The following is a 19,326-nucleotide window of genomic DNA, read 5'->3' as shown; positions in this document are numbered from 1 at the left end:
GACTTCTTCGAAAAAATGATTTTCATGGCCGAGTTGCGCGGAAGAAGCCCCTAATAAGCAAGAAAAACCAGAATGACCGGCTTGTTTTTGCTCGCCAATTTATGGCTAAGGATTTCGATTTTTGGAGCACTGTAAGTGGTTTTAATATTCATTCTTTAGGTATTATTTACTAACGAAAGTAAATTTAATTTATTTGGATGTGATGGAAGGGGTAAAGTGTGGCGGATACCCAACAAGGAGCTGGAAGGCAAGAATTAAAGAAAAACGGTTAAACACGGTGGTGGATCTGTAATGGTTTGGGGATGCGTGGCAGCGTCAGGAGTTGGAAAATTGCATTTCGTTGATGGAATAATGAATAAACACATTTTTTTAACAATTTTGAAACAAAATTTGAAAGAAAGCGTGAGAAAACTAGGCATCAAAAGTAGTTTTCAATTCTAGCAGGACAACGATCCCAAACATTCCGCATATGACGTCAAGAGCTGGTTGTTATATAACTGTCCAAAGGTAATAAAAACCCCTGCACAAAGTCCCGACCTCAATGCCATTGAGCATTTGTGGGATGAATTAGGTCGCCGGATGCAGGAAAGGCAGTGTACATCAATTCAACTCTTGAAAATTGCTCTGCAGGAAGAATGGAATAAAATAAGCCCTGATGTTTGCAAAAAGTTAGTGGAATCGATGCCAAGCCGGCTACAAGCTGTTGAAACGCAAAAAGGTGGAGCAACGAAGTATTAATTTTGCGTTGTGCACAAATTTTTTCGATTTTTTATGTCGTGTCCGACTTTGAATGTGAGACTGAGACCTTATTTAAGTTAAGCCTTCGTGTGTATTTTATAAGAGACTTTGGAATATATTTTTTTTGTTGCTGTTAAATAAAACACTTTTTGTGAAAAAACAGAAAAAGGTAGAAAGTGTTTTCTTTCATCAAAACATAGATATTATGACTAGAAGTTTTCGTATGCATCTGCCCGACTTTGAATGTGAGTGACTGTACATTCCTCTCCGCGTTCACGCTTTAGCTTTTCTTCGTTGTTGCGAAATTATTTGCCATATCTGTAGTGATCTCGCAGATATACGAATGCATGAATTTTTATCGCACAAATACACAGAAAACCCTCTGTCATAGGCTAAGCTCATTTTCAACATGAACCCCCTTGCCGATTTACCATCTGATTGGGCAATTCTGATGAATTTCTCGTAGTTTTGAGGATAATGCCGCTATTAATGGTGTAGGTTCTCTTTATAAACTGCTTAAATACATACTCGCACAAGCATGCATATGTATGTATATAGTACATATATTGTTTATAATATAGAATGAAGTGGAGTGAGGTTTAGCCTCTGTGTCGGCTGTCGGCTTGTTTGTGTGACTTCAAGTATGAAATCGATTATTCACTATGCATGAGGTACCTAATGCCAACTAACAGAGGATGTTTGCATATGTGTGTATGCGTCATTGTCGCTTTTTCAGCGATCTTAGAAAATTCAGTGATTTTTTATTTTTTTGCAACGGCTTTGTTGCGTCTGGGGTTCAACCTTTTTACATATGTACATATGTTACATATGTATGTTGTAGTAAGTACAATACATACATATGTGGCACGTACGCGCTGTACTTTTGATTGCTCGCGTCGTGAAGTGTGACAAAGTCATATAACCGTGACACGTTGGCTATGTACGAGCTGCGAATAAATAACTTTTGGCAGAAATATCAGTCCAAAGGACAGCACGCCATTTGGTTTCTATCAGCTCTAACCTTATTTTTATACACACGCACTTGTGCCCAAGGTTAATATAATTTTGTTCATATAACGGTTGTATGTAACAGCTTAAAAGAATCGAGATAGATATTGATATATATGCAGACATACCCATATACATACCTCAATGCTCAGAATGATGAGAGTGGTCGCTTTAACGATGTGTATCCGTTCGTTTGTCCGTCCGATAATTCGAGCAAAAATTAATGAATTTAAATGAAGCTTGGTATTGATGATAACGGAACAAACGGGCAATAACCGCGCCCACTTATCAAATAACGGTAGTTTTAAAAAAAAAAGTCTGTTATTTGGTAGAAATAATGAGCCCAAAAAAATAAATACGTCGCAAATAATATTCTTCAAAATAGGCGGTCTAATACACACTTTTGGGTAAATACTTATATCTCGAAAACCACTCAGTAAAACTCGCCCAATCTTGGTGATTGTATTCCTTCCCACCTCATTTAGATCCGACAAAAACATCGGGTGTTTATTTAGCTGCATGAGAACATGTCGATAACTATGGTTTGGCAGCTTAGAAAGCCAAACTGAGTTGACATTTCTGTTCAGTAAGGTTTGAAAAATCATCATGACTTGTTTAACATCAGAACAACGCTTCCAAATTGTGGAAATTTGCTTTAAGAAACAATAAAACTGTTCACGAAGTACAGACGAAGACCTTGAAATGTCGATTTATCGTTGTTGGCCTTTCTCCTTCGACTACGCGGAAAACTGCACGTAATGCTCCTGGCTTAAAAAAAAATTGGCGCGTACACTTCTGTTAGGTGTTTGGCCGTGCTCCTCCTCCTATTGGTGGTGTGCGGCTTGATGTTGTTTCACAAATGGAAGGACCTACAGTTTTAAGTCTCCGAACGGCAAATGATTTTTATGATGAGCTTTTCCATGAGCTTTTTTATGATGACCATTTCCTTGCTCCTCCTATTTAGATGCACACCACTCCAAATGTATTTTACTAAATTTTGTACTTGGGCTGCTTGGGTGACTACTGGTTTATTTTTACAACAGTGTGGCCTCTGTTTTCCCAAAGACCGTAAGAAGGTTAGGAAAGTTCCCTCGCCTTATTCATACCACTTCCAAGTGGGCATTCGAGGCGAGTGCCATTTTGAGCACAACTTCTAAATATTTGGTTATTGATATTGATGTTATTGATATTCGCAATATGCTGGCAATTGCAATAATAGTCAGCCACCAGAGCTGTAATTTTAAGGTGTTAGGCATTTTTGTGGGGTGACCTAAAATAATGATGTTAAGAGGATATTACCTGAAAGTACTTGTGGCTGAATGTGTTTCGAGCTTTCAATACTTTCTCGGGATAGATGCACAAACAGCCAACTCCATTCAAAGATATTGTCGGTGTAAATAAAGATTATTATCTGGGCAATATGCAACGTTTGAGAAAGAATATTCGAGAAAAAGGCCAGATTTTTTATAATAACTCACGGATATTGAATCAAGCGACGCATTATCTTACAGGATGATCATTGTGAACGTCTTTCTGGCTAAGAATTTGAATTGAATGTTGTACTACTCTGCTATTTTAAATTTTAACAGACTGATCAATTAAAAAGTGACGGGGCACTAATCAAATAAATGAATATATGTCTGTACTTTTAATAAATGTTATTTCACACTCAGCGCAAATACGAATTGAAGCAAACAAAAACAATATTACCTTAAATGTGACAACAATAGGAAGACATGCCAAATAATATAAACAGAGAACTACAATATTTATTGCCGCAACAGCATCAATGCACTCGAAAGAGTGCACAATGGAAATACATATGTACATATATGTTTATATGTATGTATATATATATGTGCAGACAATCGCAAAAACAATGAAGCCTCAGTTGTCACTGGAAGTAGCAATGGTTGAGCTGCTGCCTTTATGGCTTCATGACACAATATAGAAAGGATCGAAAAACCGTGAAAAAGTCCTCGTAAAAACGTGGAACAATTACAAAAACAATATCAGCAAAAGTCACACAACCGGCGACTGTGTGTGTTAGCCATTACCACGGAACAAAGTTTTTCCAACCATTAATGGATGGCGACGACCTCCAGCAAATGCGTTCCTCACACACACACACGTGTACAAACATTTGCAATCATAAGAGTATGTAGACATACATATGAACATGTATACACACATGTTTACATAGATATGTATACATACATACAAACATAAGTATACCTCCATATTTCATGCATTTGTAAGCGTGTCTGTTGCTGTGGTGTCTGCCGGTGCACTTGCTCTCCTTCCGCTGCACATGCCTGGCTGTCTGTCTGCCATTGCTATTTGTCTGACTGCAGACGCTATCCTCTTTCTTGTTGTTGTTGTTCTTGTCATTGTTCTGCAATTTGCCTGCAACCAGAGTTGGTTTATTCTTGTGTCTTGTTGTTGAGTGACTTTGTTTTTGCTTTTGCCTTTTGTTTTTGTTGGTTTGCCATTCCTGTTTCTTTTGTTAGAAATATCTTGCCCCTGCTATTGCAGCAGAAAGGTTGATTATTTGTTCCATATTGTTGACTGGCTGCAAATACAAGTGCTTGCGCGTTGTTGAGCTTTAAATGAGTTTTAAAACTTCCCTGAAACGAAAACATCATTAAAGGATATCTACTTTTTTTAATATTGTATCCATACGTTTTTAGTCCAAGCTAGCAGTGGAATAGACCGTTTTAGTTGCCATCGTTATTCTGTTTTTTTTTTTGTAAATAAAAGAAAAATATTTATGTAGTCAATTTTTTTACTTTTTGCAGCGTCTTCCATGGCAGATTCATCGCGTTTCATTACCACGCCACAAAGTCAAACAGTCGTCGAAGGCGATCCCGTTGTGTTTAATTGTCGCGCGACATCCGTCGATGAACTCCACTACACTTGGCTGCACAACAGTAAGTGCAATTATAATATAATATAAAATTTTATTAAAAAAAAATTTAACACTCATATTTACGCTTTCAGATGTACCCGTAGAAAATTCGACACGTGTGCGACAATTTAAATCGAATCTTCATATTGAGGCAGCGCAACGTGAAACTGACATTGGTGATTACGTTTGTATAGCGACGAGTGCGACAAGTGGAGCACGTCAAGCATCACCTCCGGCAAGGCTCAATATCATTTGTAAGTGGAATTTGTTAGAATTGTGAACTAATTTACTTCAAAACGAAATAAGACCTCTGGTAAAAATCGTATCACTGCAATGAGAACCAATATACACCAAACTGAAGACCCTGACTCAATGAGGTTCTCGGTTAGCTATTAGTTTCTTTGGATTTGTGGTATTTGTATTTGCTTTCGTTTTATACCTGGTCACTTCTACCAGCTATTAAGTCAATCGGCACAGTAGTAATAGTTTTGTCGTCCATTTGTTATTTGGAGAACACCGTCAAGGCAAAAAAATTATAAAAATTCAAATTGATTTTTTAGCAGTTTAAACTTGCAATGAAATTTGAAGGACTATAAACTGCATTCCGAAAATCTTTCTAGAAATTATAATTAAAAACTGGATTGGAGATGAAAGTTGGTTGAATTCTTCTATTTTTTGTGTAAGATTTTAAAATTGGATTCATACGGTTTTTGTTATGGAGCTGTACATACTATACTGAAATAATAAATATTCGAAAAAAAATTGAAAAATAGTTAAATAGGTAGACTTGTTGGCGTTCGTATCCTTCGGCCAGTGGCTTAATAATTTGGGCATTAATTAACTCATAAACATTTATTTCCTTTGATTTAAAGCCGCCAGCTCGAAATTTCGCCGGAGTAGGCAAAAAGCTGTCAACAACTATGCATTAAAACGTGCAGTAAGACAAAATACAAAAACAACAAGCGTCGGAGCCATTACATGCAACTAACAGCATATATTGAACATACTTTTGGCTTACTATAGCCATGTTTGATTTCCCATTTGTTTATTTTTTAGCCTTGTAGCCTTCATCAGCTTAATTGACTGCATTATTTTTCACTTTGTTGTTTGTGGTTTAACTTTTTTTCCACAGTGCTGGAAAATTCACTTTTGTCGCTTCATTAAATTTCATGTGCTATGAATCAAGGAAACTTTATATATGTACATACATACATATGTATGTGCGTATGAACGCAACACGTATTAAGGGCAGATCTATGAATTACATACTCGTTCATTGCATTCGCCACGCCAGCGTTTCAGCTGCCTCTTTTTCGCCCTATTTACTGCAGCATTCGTTTTCCATTCGACTCAGTATTTGTCTTTTAGTGCATTACGCATTGCTTGCCGCCCTCCAAGTTGTGGCTTTCATCTTTCAACAACTCGTTTATGTCTAGAACTATTTCTTGTGAGATAAATACATAAAAATGTACACATGCAAAATTGTACATACATGCATTCGTCTAAATATTATACTTGTACAGATTTCACCTTAATTTAAGGGGGTAGTATGGTATTTTTTTTTTCATTTTTTTTTTTTTTTTATTTAAATTATTCTATAACATCTTAAGATTATTGTGTGAAAGTTTGAAGTGCATTAGAGTAAAATTGACAAAGACACAAAGGATTAAGTATCTACCTCTCCAACCGGATTTCACGCTGCCGAAAATCTTTAAACGCGTTTTTCTCACACTTGCCTTTTTTACGGTCGGTGTCCACTGTAGATTCATATCTACTGCACCGATTCTTTTCAAATTTGGTTTTTTTGTTTCTTTACTTTATTCACGAGGTAATGACGTCGAGTTTCTTTTTTTTTTAATTTTGTCATATTTTAAAACAACAAAGTATTCAAGTTTTTTTTATGAAAAATCGGTGTTTTGACTTCAAAGCGCTTTAAAAAATTAAAAAAAAAATTCGACGTTGTTACCTGCGAAACTTTATTAGCTGATGAAATCAATTTGGTTTTTTGATTTTAGTTGATCCAGTAATGAGTTCTGAGGGACACCGCAATAAAACTTTTTTATGAGACGTCCGCGAAGATTCGCTGCCACCAACTCATTTCTTCATAAAAATCAATGAAAATTTCACACAATATTCTTTAAATATGACTTTATAATGAAGTAATTTTAAAATTTTGAATAAATCAACTGAGTCGACAAAAAAAATTTCGAAAAATATGCTTGTTTTACACCGAATTAACCATACTACCCCCTTAATCACTTCCTTAGCTTTGCGACCGCTCTCAATTTCTTTTGAAGTTTCTTCCTTTTAGTAAGTATTAGGCCACATACTGCAATTATGCACATTATGACTTTTGTTTAAACTAATTTTTTGAATTTAGTTTCAACTAATTTTCAATAAAATCATAGTTCACTCTTTAACAAAAGTCCAATGGATCACAGTTCAAAATGCATCAACTTTTTAATCAGAATTTTTAGAAAACTTTTGAGGAAGCAGTTTTCTATCTCATTAAATTTTATTGCAATTAAGTGAAATTTTGAAGCGCCTCAAAAATCGCGTTGGGTTTTAACATTTTGTTTTGCTGATGGTATTGCGCATTTTCTTCTATATAAAACAGGTGAAAATTTAATAAATTACGAATAAAATTCGGAACGTTGATTCATATAACTTTTGTTAAAGAATGGGCATTAAAATTACCAGTTTTTGGTGTCATTGATTAGAAATCCGATGTAAATTTTTCAAAATTCAAAAGTCTCTCCAAACTCTCAAAACCTCAGAATGTTCAGTTTCACGAACTTAGCTCAATTCTTTTGTATTACAAAAATACATCGGAAACCACTCCCATATAAGAAAAAATTATAATTTTGTAGAACTGTGCTATTAATGTAGCTAAGCATGTAAATCTCTAGCTCAATTTTATTTTTAATTCCCTCTAATTAAATTAAATTTGAAATCATACATAAAAGTCCTTAAAGGTGCTTCCAAGTGTTTCCTTGAACTGTTTTAATTTGATTTAAGATGAAAAATGGGGGAAAATAACAGAAAATACCAGGAATTCCCGAACTCAAGAGATTAAGTAGTGTTCCATAGTCACCACCTTCGCTCTATTCTACTTCCCTTCCTTACATGGAAGTAAAGTTTAGCTCTCACTTTGTTTTACCCAAACCAGTTCAAATTCATTCCGTGATTTGCTGTAGGCGAAATTGCCGCCATTCGTGCTGCTGCTGCCTTACCACTGTTATTCCTCTGTATTCAGCTGCTGCTCGTAAAATTTTATGCGTTTTTCCGGCGTTGAAAATGAAATGGAAGTTGTTCGGCGCAATTTTCTACAAATATTTGTTTCTCGCATCGCATCAAACCGAACCGGGGTGCAAATGTTATAGACGGCTGTAATGTTGAGACACATTATGTAGGATGTATGTAGGTATGTGAGTGCTATTTACACTAATACATACTGGTACGCGAGTATGCATGCGGGTGGATGAAGAAGAGCAGCTGGGTATATATGTACATATACTTGTATGTTTTACAGAGGGTCGTTAGAATGTTTATTCCGTTAGTTGTTGGGTTGTTTGGCTGTTTTTAGCGATTTGCCTTTTTATTTGGTTTTTATGTTTTTCATAGCGCTCCGCTGCATTTTACGACTTTTCTCCGTCTTCTGGTGTTATCCGGCCACCCTTTTCTCATTTTTATATATGAATGTGTATATTACATGCATACATAGCTATATATACCGGGTGCTTCAAAAAAATGTATACACACTTTGAACTATTGTAGTTTTCCCGCTCTACAAGGCTAATGTTATATTTCTTCGCCAGGTGCCAGCATAATCGTCCCTCTATGTTATACAGTGAGGGGCAAACTCCATTCCCTATTTTTTTTTTTCATATTATGTGAAAAATATACAACAGATTTAAGTTTAATCGGTTTTGTTAACTAATGTTAATCGATAGAATTCGATTACACTATGTGTGAAATATGATGTCACGCAAATGTTTGCCTTTTTCTTTAACGCAAAGTTGAGCTCGTTTTTTTGCATTTTCCATGACTTTTTTTAATGTATCTGGTCCTATGGCTGCAATTTCTTGTCGAATATTTTCTTTTAAAACTGTAAGTGTCTTCGGCTGGTTAGTGTAAACCTTTCCCTTCAAATATCCCCACAGAAAAAAGTCGGGAGCAGTTAAGTCAGGTGAACGCGGCGGCCAGTCAAAATCACCTTTTTTTGACACTAATCGACTTGGAAACATTTCCCATTGTTTTGCCGTATTGCAATCGTCTAGGGTAGTCTTGTGGATTCAATTGTTGCACAGTTTGAATCTTGTACGGAAACAACTTCAAATCGATCCGTAAAATACGTCGCATTGACCTTTTACTGATGCCCAAAGCCTGAGCACCGCGTTCAGTCGAAAAATTTGGATTTTCCTGTAAAAGCTCCTGTGCAATGGTGATATTGATGTTTGATCAGCTCTGCGGTGTATAATTGGACGTGGCACATTACTGAGAATACCAGTAGATTTAAATTTAGCATATAATGCACGAATTGTCTTAGGATCAGGTGCTTTTTTCCGAGGAAATTTTGCACGAAACGCGCGTTGAGTCAGAATAATTGAGTTCTGATTCTTAATGTAAAGTTCGACGATTTCAGAACGTTCGACAGGTGTATCCTGCGACATGGTTAGAATTCTACTGACGTCTACTTTTTGAAATGTCATACTTTAAGCCGCATTTACGTCTACGTCAAAAATTATGGCCAGTTTACATTAGGGAATCGAGTTTGCCCCACCCTGTATTATCAGTTGGAATTTGTAATATCAACATGGGGGACGTACGTTTGAGTTTTGAAGAACGTAAGCAGGTTATTAAGTGGTACTGGAAGTTTGAGAATGTAAATGAAGTTCAAAGACAGTGGAGAAGGGAGTATGATACAGAACCACCTTCAAGATTAACAATTACACGCATACGAGACAAATTCGAAGTTCATGGAACAGTGTGTGATGTGCATAAAGGTCATTCAGGTCGGCCTCGAACAGCTACAAGTGATGAGTCATCAACGTTTTGATACGATGTACAGAATCTGTGGTGACTCGTACTCAAAAATGTATTGATGCTGCAGGTCACCAATTTGAACAGTATTAACATTTGTTATTTATGTTTCATTTACATTGGACTTTCAGCTTTCTATTTTCCGGAAATTTAACTTTGTAGACCGGTAAATAAATTTTCTATGGAAGTTCAAAGTGTGTATACATTTTTTTGAAGCACCCGGTAGTAATATGTGCATACATACTTTGAAATAATTGTATTTCTATTTCACGTTTTTCTAATGTTCACAACAGTTGTTCTCAATTTTCCAAACTTTCCTTAATTTTCGTGTTTCACTTTCATTATCGCGCATATTTCATAAAATCCATATAGAGTTCCCCATAAATATCGTTGGTAAGTGACGAGAGAATCTCTTTTTCCCCTGTGTGGATGATGTTGACGTATTGAAATCTCAAGACGTATACGAAGCAACATTCCCTTTATGGTTGCATTCAAACACTCGTATTAAAATTGTAAATACAAGTAACGACTGACTCTGCAAACACGGTTTTTAGTGATTGTTGGCGATTGTCTCAATGTCCCCATTCATTCTGAACGACAGTATTCAGTGGATCCTTCGCCTGCCATTCATTGCCAGACAAATATTATTGCCTTTTTCACTTTCATCGTTAGAGGCGATTGACTTCGTTGTTTTTGCTTTTCTGTTGTTGACGTTTATTGTTTACATTTATACATGGGTTGGAGTATTGTAGACTGGTTTGTTTTGTTTGATGGATAGGGGTGGGTGGTAGTGAAGTGGTGAACATTACTTCCTTGGTGTAAAAGTGTTATAATTTTTATGAATGTTTAATAAAAAACGTAGATTGGGTGCCAGCAAGATATTCATCGGTAAAATAATTAGCTATTTTAAAAATCCAAGAAAACAATACTAATTCCTTGTTCTGGTAAAAAATTAAATAAGGGTAGTTATAAAATGTGGAAAGAATTGTATATTTTTAGTATAACAAATCAGTAAATTAAATTTGTTTTTAATTAATTTACAGAATACATAACACTCCAAAAACAAACAGTACTGTAGCGGAAAAGTAAACCAAATGCATTCACTTCGCATACCGTACATATGTATGTATATACTTACACATAAATACATACATACATGAAGAAGGCCCTCAGTTGCCTTGTTCCCCTCGATATGAACAATGCAATGCTTAGCCAGGAAAATAATATGTATAAGGATACATATGTATTATGATGATTTAAGTGGGCACCTGTAAAGTAAAAACTCCAGTCCTCAAGTGAGTAGATCCATGGCCAAAATATCCATTCATATGTATGTGGGATACGTATTTATGTACATATGTATTTATGTATCAGCTCAGGCAGTCTACTTAGCCTTTGAGCGTTTAAAGCAGAAATTTCTCAATTCTATCCTCCACTGATATATAATATTATATATCGGAACAAAATTTTAATAAATTTTAGTATATGAAGTGAAATAAAAAGGTTTCAACGGTATTCGCCAGATTCAGAACAGTTTTCTGAGTAATATTCCACACTTGTGCAATGGAATAAGTGCTAACATATCGGTCTGCCTCGACTATTTTCTAGATTTTATTGACATTTTCGACGAACGCAACGGAATGGTAATAATCACTGCTTGACTGTTTAGGTACTGTCCTGTATTGGTCCATAAACAGCACAAATTTGTTTGGCGGCCTGCCGACCTTTCACCTTGCGCGTAGTTGTACTGAAGAATGTAGCGAATTTTCCCTTTTTCTGGCTTCGTTTTGGAAACAATGTATAGTAGGACCCGATGCGAGGTACATATACATCAGGAGATATGACTAAAGAGTAAAGACATCTAGCGGAAAACATTCCAATCTTTTAACTTCACTTAATATAATAAAATGTCTATATGATAATGAAAATGTTTTTTGATAAGCTTTATACATATGTATTAGACATATCTGTATCTTGCCCTGAAATGACGGGACTTGCAGTGTGAAGTGACCGCGCATCAGCATACATACACACATCACAAGTTCACAAACAAGGCAAAACATACTATATCGATCAGTTAGATTTTTTGGAACTTGCATTGCTTTTAGGCTTCTACCGCAGTGCTGTCTTTCTTACCGCCATATTTTACCAAAGAGTACCCGGTACATTGAGTTTGCGTTAAATTTATTTCGATCTTTTCACACCTCCATTTACTTGCACCTGCTTGCAGTACAATACCGTAAATTCAATGCTTATTCACTTCGCGTTGCATTTACCAAAACCGTAGTACTATATTATAAACAAACTTATCGCAGCGCTTAAAATAAAATAAATAAAATTGCATTCGATGCAGCGAAGTCTTCCAATTGATTAATAAACTTTAACGTATTTGTTTATTCAGCGTCGGTCCCTAACACTCCAACGTAAGGTAACGAGGAGCCGAAGACCAGGTGGGATCGAGACGCAATTAATCTTTAAGGATTTTTAATGGCTGGAGGGTCACAACACCGTTTACAATCAACTTCTATTTTCATACTGTGTATGTACGTACATACATAAAGGTAGTTTTAGGTTCGAAATTTGTTGTATATAAGTAGATGCAAAGAATTTGGGGCGTGACCAATGACCTCCAGGTGTCCGTTTTTGGAGTAAGCTTCAACTCATACATAAATTAGTTCATTTACTATACATTTCCGAAAATTTAAGGGTTGATATGGTATCTTCACCATCCAAAAGTTAACCCAAATGATAGAAGAGTTAAACTTAAAAGCATTGCACGTATGTATTTACTTGACGTACGCATTTACTTTTGGGTCTCTGAAGAATATACTCGTATGTATCTGATACTGTTATCGTACATGGAAAAATTTGTAGCCCAGCTGAAGAGCTAAACGTTAATTAAATACTAAAAAGAGCTACTCTGGAGGCCAGTTCTTCAATGTAAGTTTAACCCTGCTTTACTGTTATACTGAGTTTAATCGCCCAATCGAAAAAAATACTCCAGTTAAAATAGCTCTGAAAAACTGCCCCCTTGAAAGTTTCATAAGATATATGGTACTAATTGGTGATCCTGTCATGAAGTCCTTATCTTCATTTTCACCAATTCAATTTCTAGTTTTGCCACGTAATGAAGGCAATGTACGCATATCTAAAATCTGAAAAGCGCTCCTAATGTTTTTCCAAATAAACTGGTGCAGTATATAAAAATTATGTATAAATTAAAAACAAGCAATTTTTACTTATGTATCATATTACATGTAAGTATGTTATTTATTAAGGATTCCATCCTAACACAGCAAGGCGAAACCTTATAATTACTGGTGCTAGTCCAAACAGGTTACAATTTTCGCGATAAAATTTACTTAGATATTTTAAGTTACAAAGAAAAAACCAAATCATGTTAACATAAAAAATATCTGCCGTTCAGAGTCGGCTTGAAACTGTAGGTCCCTCCATTTTGTGCAACAACATCAAGACGCACACCACAAATAGGAGGAGGAGCTCGGCCAAACACCTAACAGAAGTGGACGCGCCAATTATTATTATTATATTATTAAGAGGACATGGAGTAGATAATGTCAGCAAAATGAGAAACGTGATCTCTTGCCCTGATCCCGAGCACAGAACGAACAATATTATTAAACACTGCATTAAGCTTGTTAAAGTATTAGGAGTAGAGGGTTACGTATTCTAAAATGTGCAAAGCATTCGGTACAGCCTACCTACGACTAAATTTGAGTTGGTTGAAAATGATTCCAAGATTTTTAGCCGAATGCAGATATGTACTATATGTAATTGCACATGCCTTCAAGTAAGATTTTTGGAAAAGTTGAAGTGTCGAGAGGCTTTCTGAAGATAATAAGCACTTGAGACTTCTTACGGCTATGAGCTAGTGCATTATGGGATGCCCATTGTAAAAGAGGCATACGAGTTTTTATGGCTAATCCTAATACCTTCGAAAGATGGGTCTGAGTTCACCGCCGGCTTTAGGAATGGGCAAAATTTTTGAGGTTTCCAACATTTTGGGAAAACGGACGTTGTTAGTATCATGTTAAAACAGTGAGTAATATACGGATGCAAAGTCGGCAAACAGTTTTTAAAGAAATAGGGTGAATGTTACACCATCTATCCCAGTAGCATTTGACTCGATAGAGAGAAAACTAAATCTTAGACCCCTTGGTAGAGGGCAAGATAAATTTATGTTAGTGTTCGTGACTCGAGGTACCGAGGGTCAGTTTTTCAGTGGAACTTAACTGCGACAAATTCTTAAGCCAAATTTAATCCTACAAGATTAGACGTTTCAGCTTAGCTGGGCGGGAATGGAAGATTCAACTTACACTCAAAACTTGACCCTAAATTTAAATAAATGCTACTGGAGTTCAATGCGACTTCATTTGTAGTGGATTCTTCTGATTTTCTAACATAAACAATCTAGGCAAACAGTGCATCACCATCACAAAAACAACAACAACAAGCGGAGGATTGTGTGTAAAATTTACATAACACACCAAGAAACTTTACACATCCCATAAGAAAAACTGGAATAGCAAATAAACTTGGCTTAAAGAAAATAGCATACATACATAAATAAAGATCGGAAAAGGTAGCAAGTGAATTCTGTCAAAGTGTACATATATACAGGGTGTTTTTCTAAGATACAACTTATGAGAACTTTTAAAAAGCAAACGAAATAAATAATTTGATTAAGGAATTTATTTTTATTTGGAAGTGTATGTATGTCCACCTCTGGCTCTCCTGAAAAAATAAAACGTAACGCAATCTATCAGTCCAGCTTTCCATAATTGTTTGAAGCAAATTTGGTCTTATTTCTGCTATAATTCGATAAATGTAGGCTTTCAGCCCATCAATTGTTGCTGGTTTGATAGCGTACACCAATGACTTAACTTATCCCATTGAAAATAATTGAGCAGTGTTAAGTCACATGATCTAGTTGCCCGGTTAAAAGGACCAAATGGCATTCATTTAAATTTCATGGTTTCACTTGCAGAATGGCTTGCAGCTCCATTCTATTGGAATCACATTTCATCTGGATCCATATTTTCCATGTCTTGAAGCAGAAAATCGTTGATTCATTGATCGAAAATAGTAAATGCGGTGCAAAATTTATTAACAGAACAACGAGTTGCTGGCTAAGATTGCCAAACTATAAGTTACATGTAATTTTCTATACGTTGCACGAATTGATGTACCAGTTTCAAAGTAAACTTGTAAATGTTTTTGAGGCGTGAGTTTTTCCATGATGACATGATAAAATATAATGAATAAAAAAGCCCATTTTTAGCCACACAGAACAAGATGTATAGATTCCGTGTGTGACATGTATGTTACTATGGGCATCCCCATTTATCACTTTACAGAAAAGCACAAACTGCGAGGTTCCATACCTCACGCTAAAATACTCTATATACATACCATATATACAGTTCAGGGTAAATGTAAACCAGTAGTTATTTTCAACCTTCGCATTAGCATTTTGATTAGCAACTTCGTTGAATAAGTCACCAATACTCCATATGTATGCATGTGTGTACGTCAACCGGTTTGAGTTCTATTTTGTTTAATATTTGTAAGAGCCTGAATAAATCTAACTCCGCAAGCGTTTTCGATTTTTTACAGTTTTAAAAATGGATTTGAATTTCCAACAACAAGTTTGTATTAAATTTTGCATTAAAAATGGATTAGATGGTGCGAAAACCTTAGGTTGAAATGTTGGGAAACTGTGTTGGTAATGATACTCTAAAGAAAACAGCCGCTTACGAGTGCCATGAACGCTTTAGAAATGGTCGTTAGTCCATTGAGAATGATGAGCAGCCGACATTGAAAACTGATGAAAACATTAATAATATTGATCAATAACCGCAAATTAACCATCACAAGGCTGGCAGAGAACTTGAACATTGGCTATGGATCCGTCATGCAGAAAAGGGAGCGCGTTGATATCGCTAAATACATGGTTTCCAATGCTGAAATTGACCCAACATTCACCAAACGCATTATTACTGGAGACAGGACGTGGGTTTATAAGTACGACACGCAATCCAGGCATCAGGCGAGTGAGTGGAGGGCTCCGAATGAACCAAGACCAAAAGAATCACGTCATTTTCAGCCAAAAAAGAAAGTGATGCTCACGGTCAGACAGTTATTAAAGACTACTATATAGACGTTATGGGACGGTTGCGTGGAGCAATTCGTAGATTTTGCACCATAATAGGGCACCGTTGCACAGTGCTATAATTTTTTGTGAATTTTTGATCAAGAACGTAGCAAATATCATCCAACAGCCATCGAATTCACCTGACAAGGTTCGCTTTGCTTCTTTCCAAAAAACCACTACGAGGAACGAGTTTTAACAAACGAAAGTAATGGAAAAATCGAAGACGTCTCTGATGGCTACACCAAAAAAATAGTTCCAGTAATGTTTCGAGAGTTGGATCAGACGCTGGCATAAGTGCGTTGCAGTTGATGGAGAATACTTTGAAGGCGATAGCATCACTTTTGAGGAATAAACTTGTATTTTGAATTTTTTGAATATTTTCTGGGAACTTTTTGATGCATGTGGTATTTTGAATGTACAGGTGTACTAAGGTGCTTCGTGTGCAAATTAGCAGTTGATTGTCTGATTTTATTATCACGTGACACTTAAGTAATTTCCACTGCGAAGTTTGCGACTGCTTTAATCCCACTCGCGGCCGTTCTAAAAGACTACTAATACCTTAGCTGCCTTATGTTCGAAATTTCATGTGCATACAATGCAGTAGTGTTGATTGTTTTCTAACAAAGTAACAAGTGGCAACAGTGAGTGGCAATTTGCAATACACGTAAAAGTGTTTCAGTGTTAGAATAGAATTTTATGGGTTTATTGCGCGTACAATAAATGTCCTGTGCCTTAATGAGTCCAATAACATAGGTACGTACGTTTATCGAAGAATATAATATTGTAAGGAAAATTAGCATAAACATTGCTATGAACTTTAACGATTTATCATGCTAATATTTTTGGTCTTGTGAATGTTAAAAACGTTTTTGCACATATATAAACATTTTTTTTAATAATGCTAATTGCATTTCAAATATTTTACGCAATTCAAAACAGAATACTTCTTAATTTTCCATAAATTTTCAATATTAAGTAATATTATGAAACAAGTTACTCTCACTTGTCATTCCCTATGCCCTATCCGTACCTGTTTGTTTTTGTTTTTCCAATTTAATATACTTTCACTTTTCATTTGAAGTTTTTAATAAGTAGCTGCCAATCAATCAAAGCATTATACCCAAAATATACCCGTACGGCCCTAATTTACAAAGCACTTCAATTTCTACTACTCTCTCTTACCCCTTGTTTATCTTCTCTCATCCTCTTACAGGGATACAAACGGCTACCGTTCAATTGTTGAGCGGCAATCGCAATGAAGTCACTCTCAAGTGCCACGTCGAGGGCTCTTCTGGCGACGGAATGCTCGAAATCGAATGGTTCCGCAACAGCGAAAAATTGAGTACTCTCAAAAACATCGAGCTACAGCAAAATCGTCTCATTATACGTAAACCGAATGCTGCCGATAGCGGCTTTTATCGTTGCATTGCCTCCAATGCTGCAGGACGTGCGATGAGCAAAAAAGGTTATGTACTGCAATGGTCGAACATTGATGGTGGATTGCCTGAGCGTGCCATTATCGGTGGTGGCAGAAATGGCAATACCGCCTTCACCTCTTCCAATTGCATAGAGCGTCTCAAGAAGATTCAAAAATTGCCCATGGAAATAATGAATGAAATGCTCCTTTGCCGCGGCAAGCGTGGTGGTCAAATGGATGAAGACAAATTGCCGCCCATCACAGATGTTACCATCAGGGAGGGACCGGCTAGTAAGCACGTCAAAGAGAATGAGCCCATCGAATTAGTCTGCTCCCACTCGGTGCCGCAAAAATATCGCCAAGTGCAACTACGTTGGCGGAAAGACGGTAAAGTTTTTCGTATGATGGAGCTCGGTGCAGCTACCACAGCCTCTACTTCTACACCTACCGATACGGGCAAGGAATTGACGATGCGCGAGGATTCGCGCATAGTTCTCAGTCGAACTAATGGTTCCCTACTGTTCAACAATGTGTTTGCAAGCGATGCCGGACAATATGTTTGTCAAATCTACGTGGAAGGTCATCGGCCGATTACTTCGGAGCCTGGTGAGCTACAAGTCATCGAACAGTTAAAGTTCGTGCCACAGCCGACGTCAAAGAACTTGGAGCTGGGCAGTGTGGGAAAGGTGCATTGTAAGGCGCAGGGAACACCACCACCACAAGTAAAATGGATACGGGTAAGTAGTGTTGAATGCTGTAAGCAACGTGACATTAAATACTCATATATGTCAGCCACAGCTGGCAAAGGCATTAGAATGAGAATATGTAAAGAAGCCAAGACGCTAAAAGACTGCCTGAAATATTAAATGTGCAAACAATGTGGCAGTGCAACAAAAGCGCAGCAGTTATTCCACTTGCCATTGTCCACTTCAACTAAAACTTTGTGAATTGTTTACAAAGAACGAATTGAGACTGCAACTGTTGTCAAAAAGTCTGAGTTTTATTTCTGGAAAAAAGAAACTGACAAATGCAAAAGGAAAGACTTGAGTGAAACGCGGCTTGAATAGCACGAAATCTGTTATTAGGTGTATTTGTGGTTATGTGAGTTTGAGTAGCATTCTTTTTTAGAATTAAGCCAACAAATCCCTTATCGTTGGTAATTTGCGGTATTGATGCTTAAGCAATGAATCAATAAGTCTGCCTACATGCGATGATATAAAAAAACTGATCATTTCTACTTATGTATATATTCCATGTACATACATATGTATATGATACAATAATACATATACATACACATATCCATATTGCTAGGCTAGACTTTCAATTAAAAAAATGCATTCGTTCTCTAATCCATTAATGTTTGCACTTTTTATGTGGCGTTTTTATGTAGTCTACAATGGAAATGGCAAAGGCAATGGCAACACTTTCAGGTTGACTGCCGCACAAAGCGATTGAATGACTGTGAAAAATGAAAACTGTGAATATTCAAAACAGACTAGCAATAACAAACCAGAAATGGATTAGGGCGTCCTAAACCCCACTCAATTGTATGGTAATACATACACATACATATATGTATGTACACAAGGTCTGAGACCTGCAGCGGTCTGAGACCAACATGCAAGCCCCTAGTTAGCTCGAGGGGATGCCTAAACCAGTACAGCAAGCAATAAAAAAGAGCTTACAGGCCGCTGAAAAATGCAGAAACGCAACTACATGCATAAATAGTTTTTGGGTTTCATGTATGAGTAAACGTATGTTGTATGTACGTATTTACATATACATATATACTTGTGAACGAAGTATTTTATTGGTGAGCTCATAAGGCCTTAAAAAATCAGATGAGGTATCGAATGAAATTACTAAGGTTTTTTTGTTTTCATGTGCAGTATGCCCATAAGCCTTAGAACCAGAAGTGTTTATGTAGGCAAATTGCATTTTGTTGTTGTTTTTTGTTTGGAAACAATGTTAATGGTTGTAAAGGGTTAAGGTGTGGCCCTTTAGCACTGCGACCATATTGATCTATTGTGCACC

At 36.5% G+C, this 19,326-nt stretch overlaps 1 protein-coding gene across 3 annotated transcripts in view; it reads left to right on the top strand.

The window, feature by feature from the left end:
- Positions 1 to 19,326, top strand: part of LOC129245205 (tyrosine-protein kinase-like otk) — a 56,880-nt gene that overhangs the window by 25,816 nt on the left and 11,738 nt on the right. For all 3 annotated transcript variants that reach the window (XM_054883238.1, XM_054883237.1, XM_054883236.1), the window contains exons 2-4: positions 4,545 to 4,676; positions 4,747 to 4,908; positions 17,086 to 18,026. In XM_054883238.1, the coding sequence (XP_054739213.1) occupies positions 4,553 to 4,676; positions 4,747 to 4,908; positions 17,086 to 18,026 (1,227 nt within the window). In that variant the 5' untranslated portion in view covers positions 4,545 to 4,552. The remainder of the gene's footprint in view (positions 1 to 4,544; positions 4,677 to 4,746; positions 4,909 to 17,085; positions 18,027 to 19,326) is intronic.

The sequence above is a fragment of the Anastrepha obliqua genome, chromosome 4 (assembly GCF_027943255.1).
Source record: "Anastrepha obliqua isolate idAnaObli1 chromosome 4, idAnaObli1_1.0, whole genome shotgun sequence".
In the NCBI taxonomy this organism is placed as follows: Eukaryota; Metazoa; Arthropoda; class Insecta; order Diptera; family Tephritidae; genus Anastrepha; species Anastrepha obliqua.
This window is presented reverse-complemented; position numbering and strand designations above follow the sequence as displayed.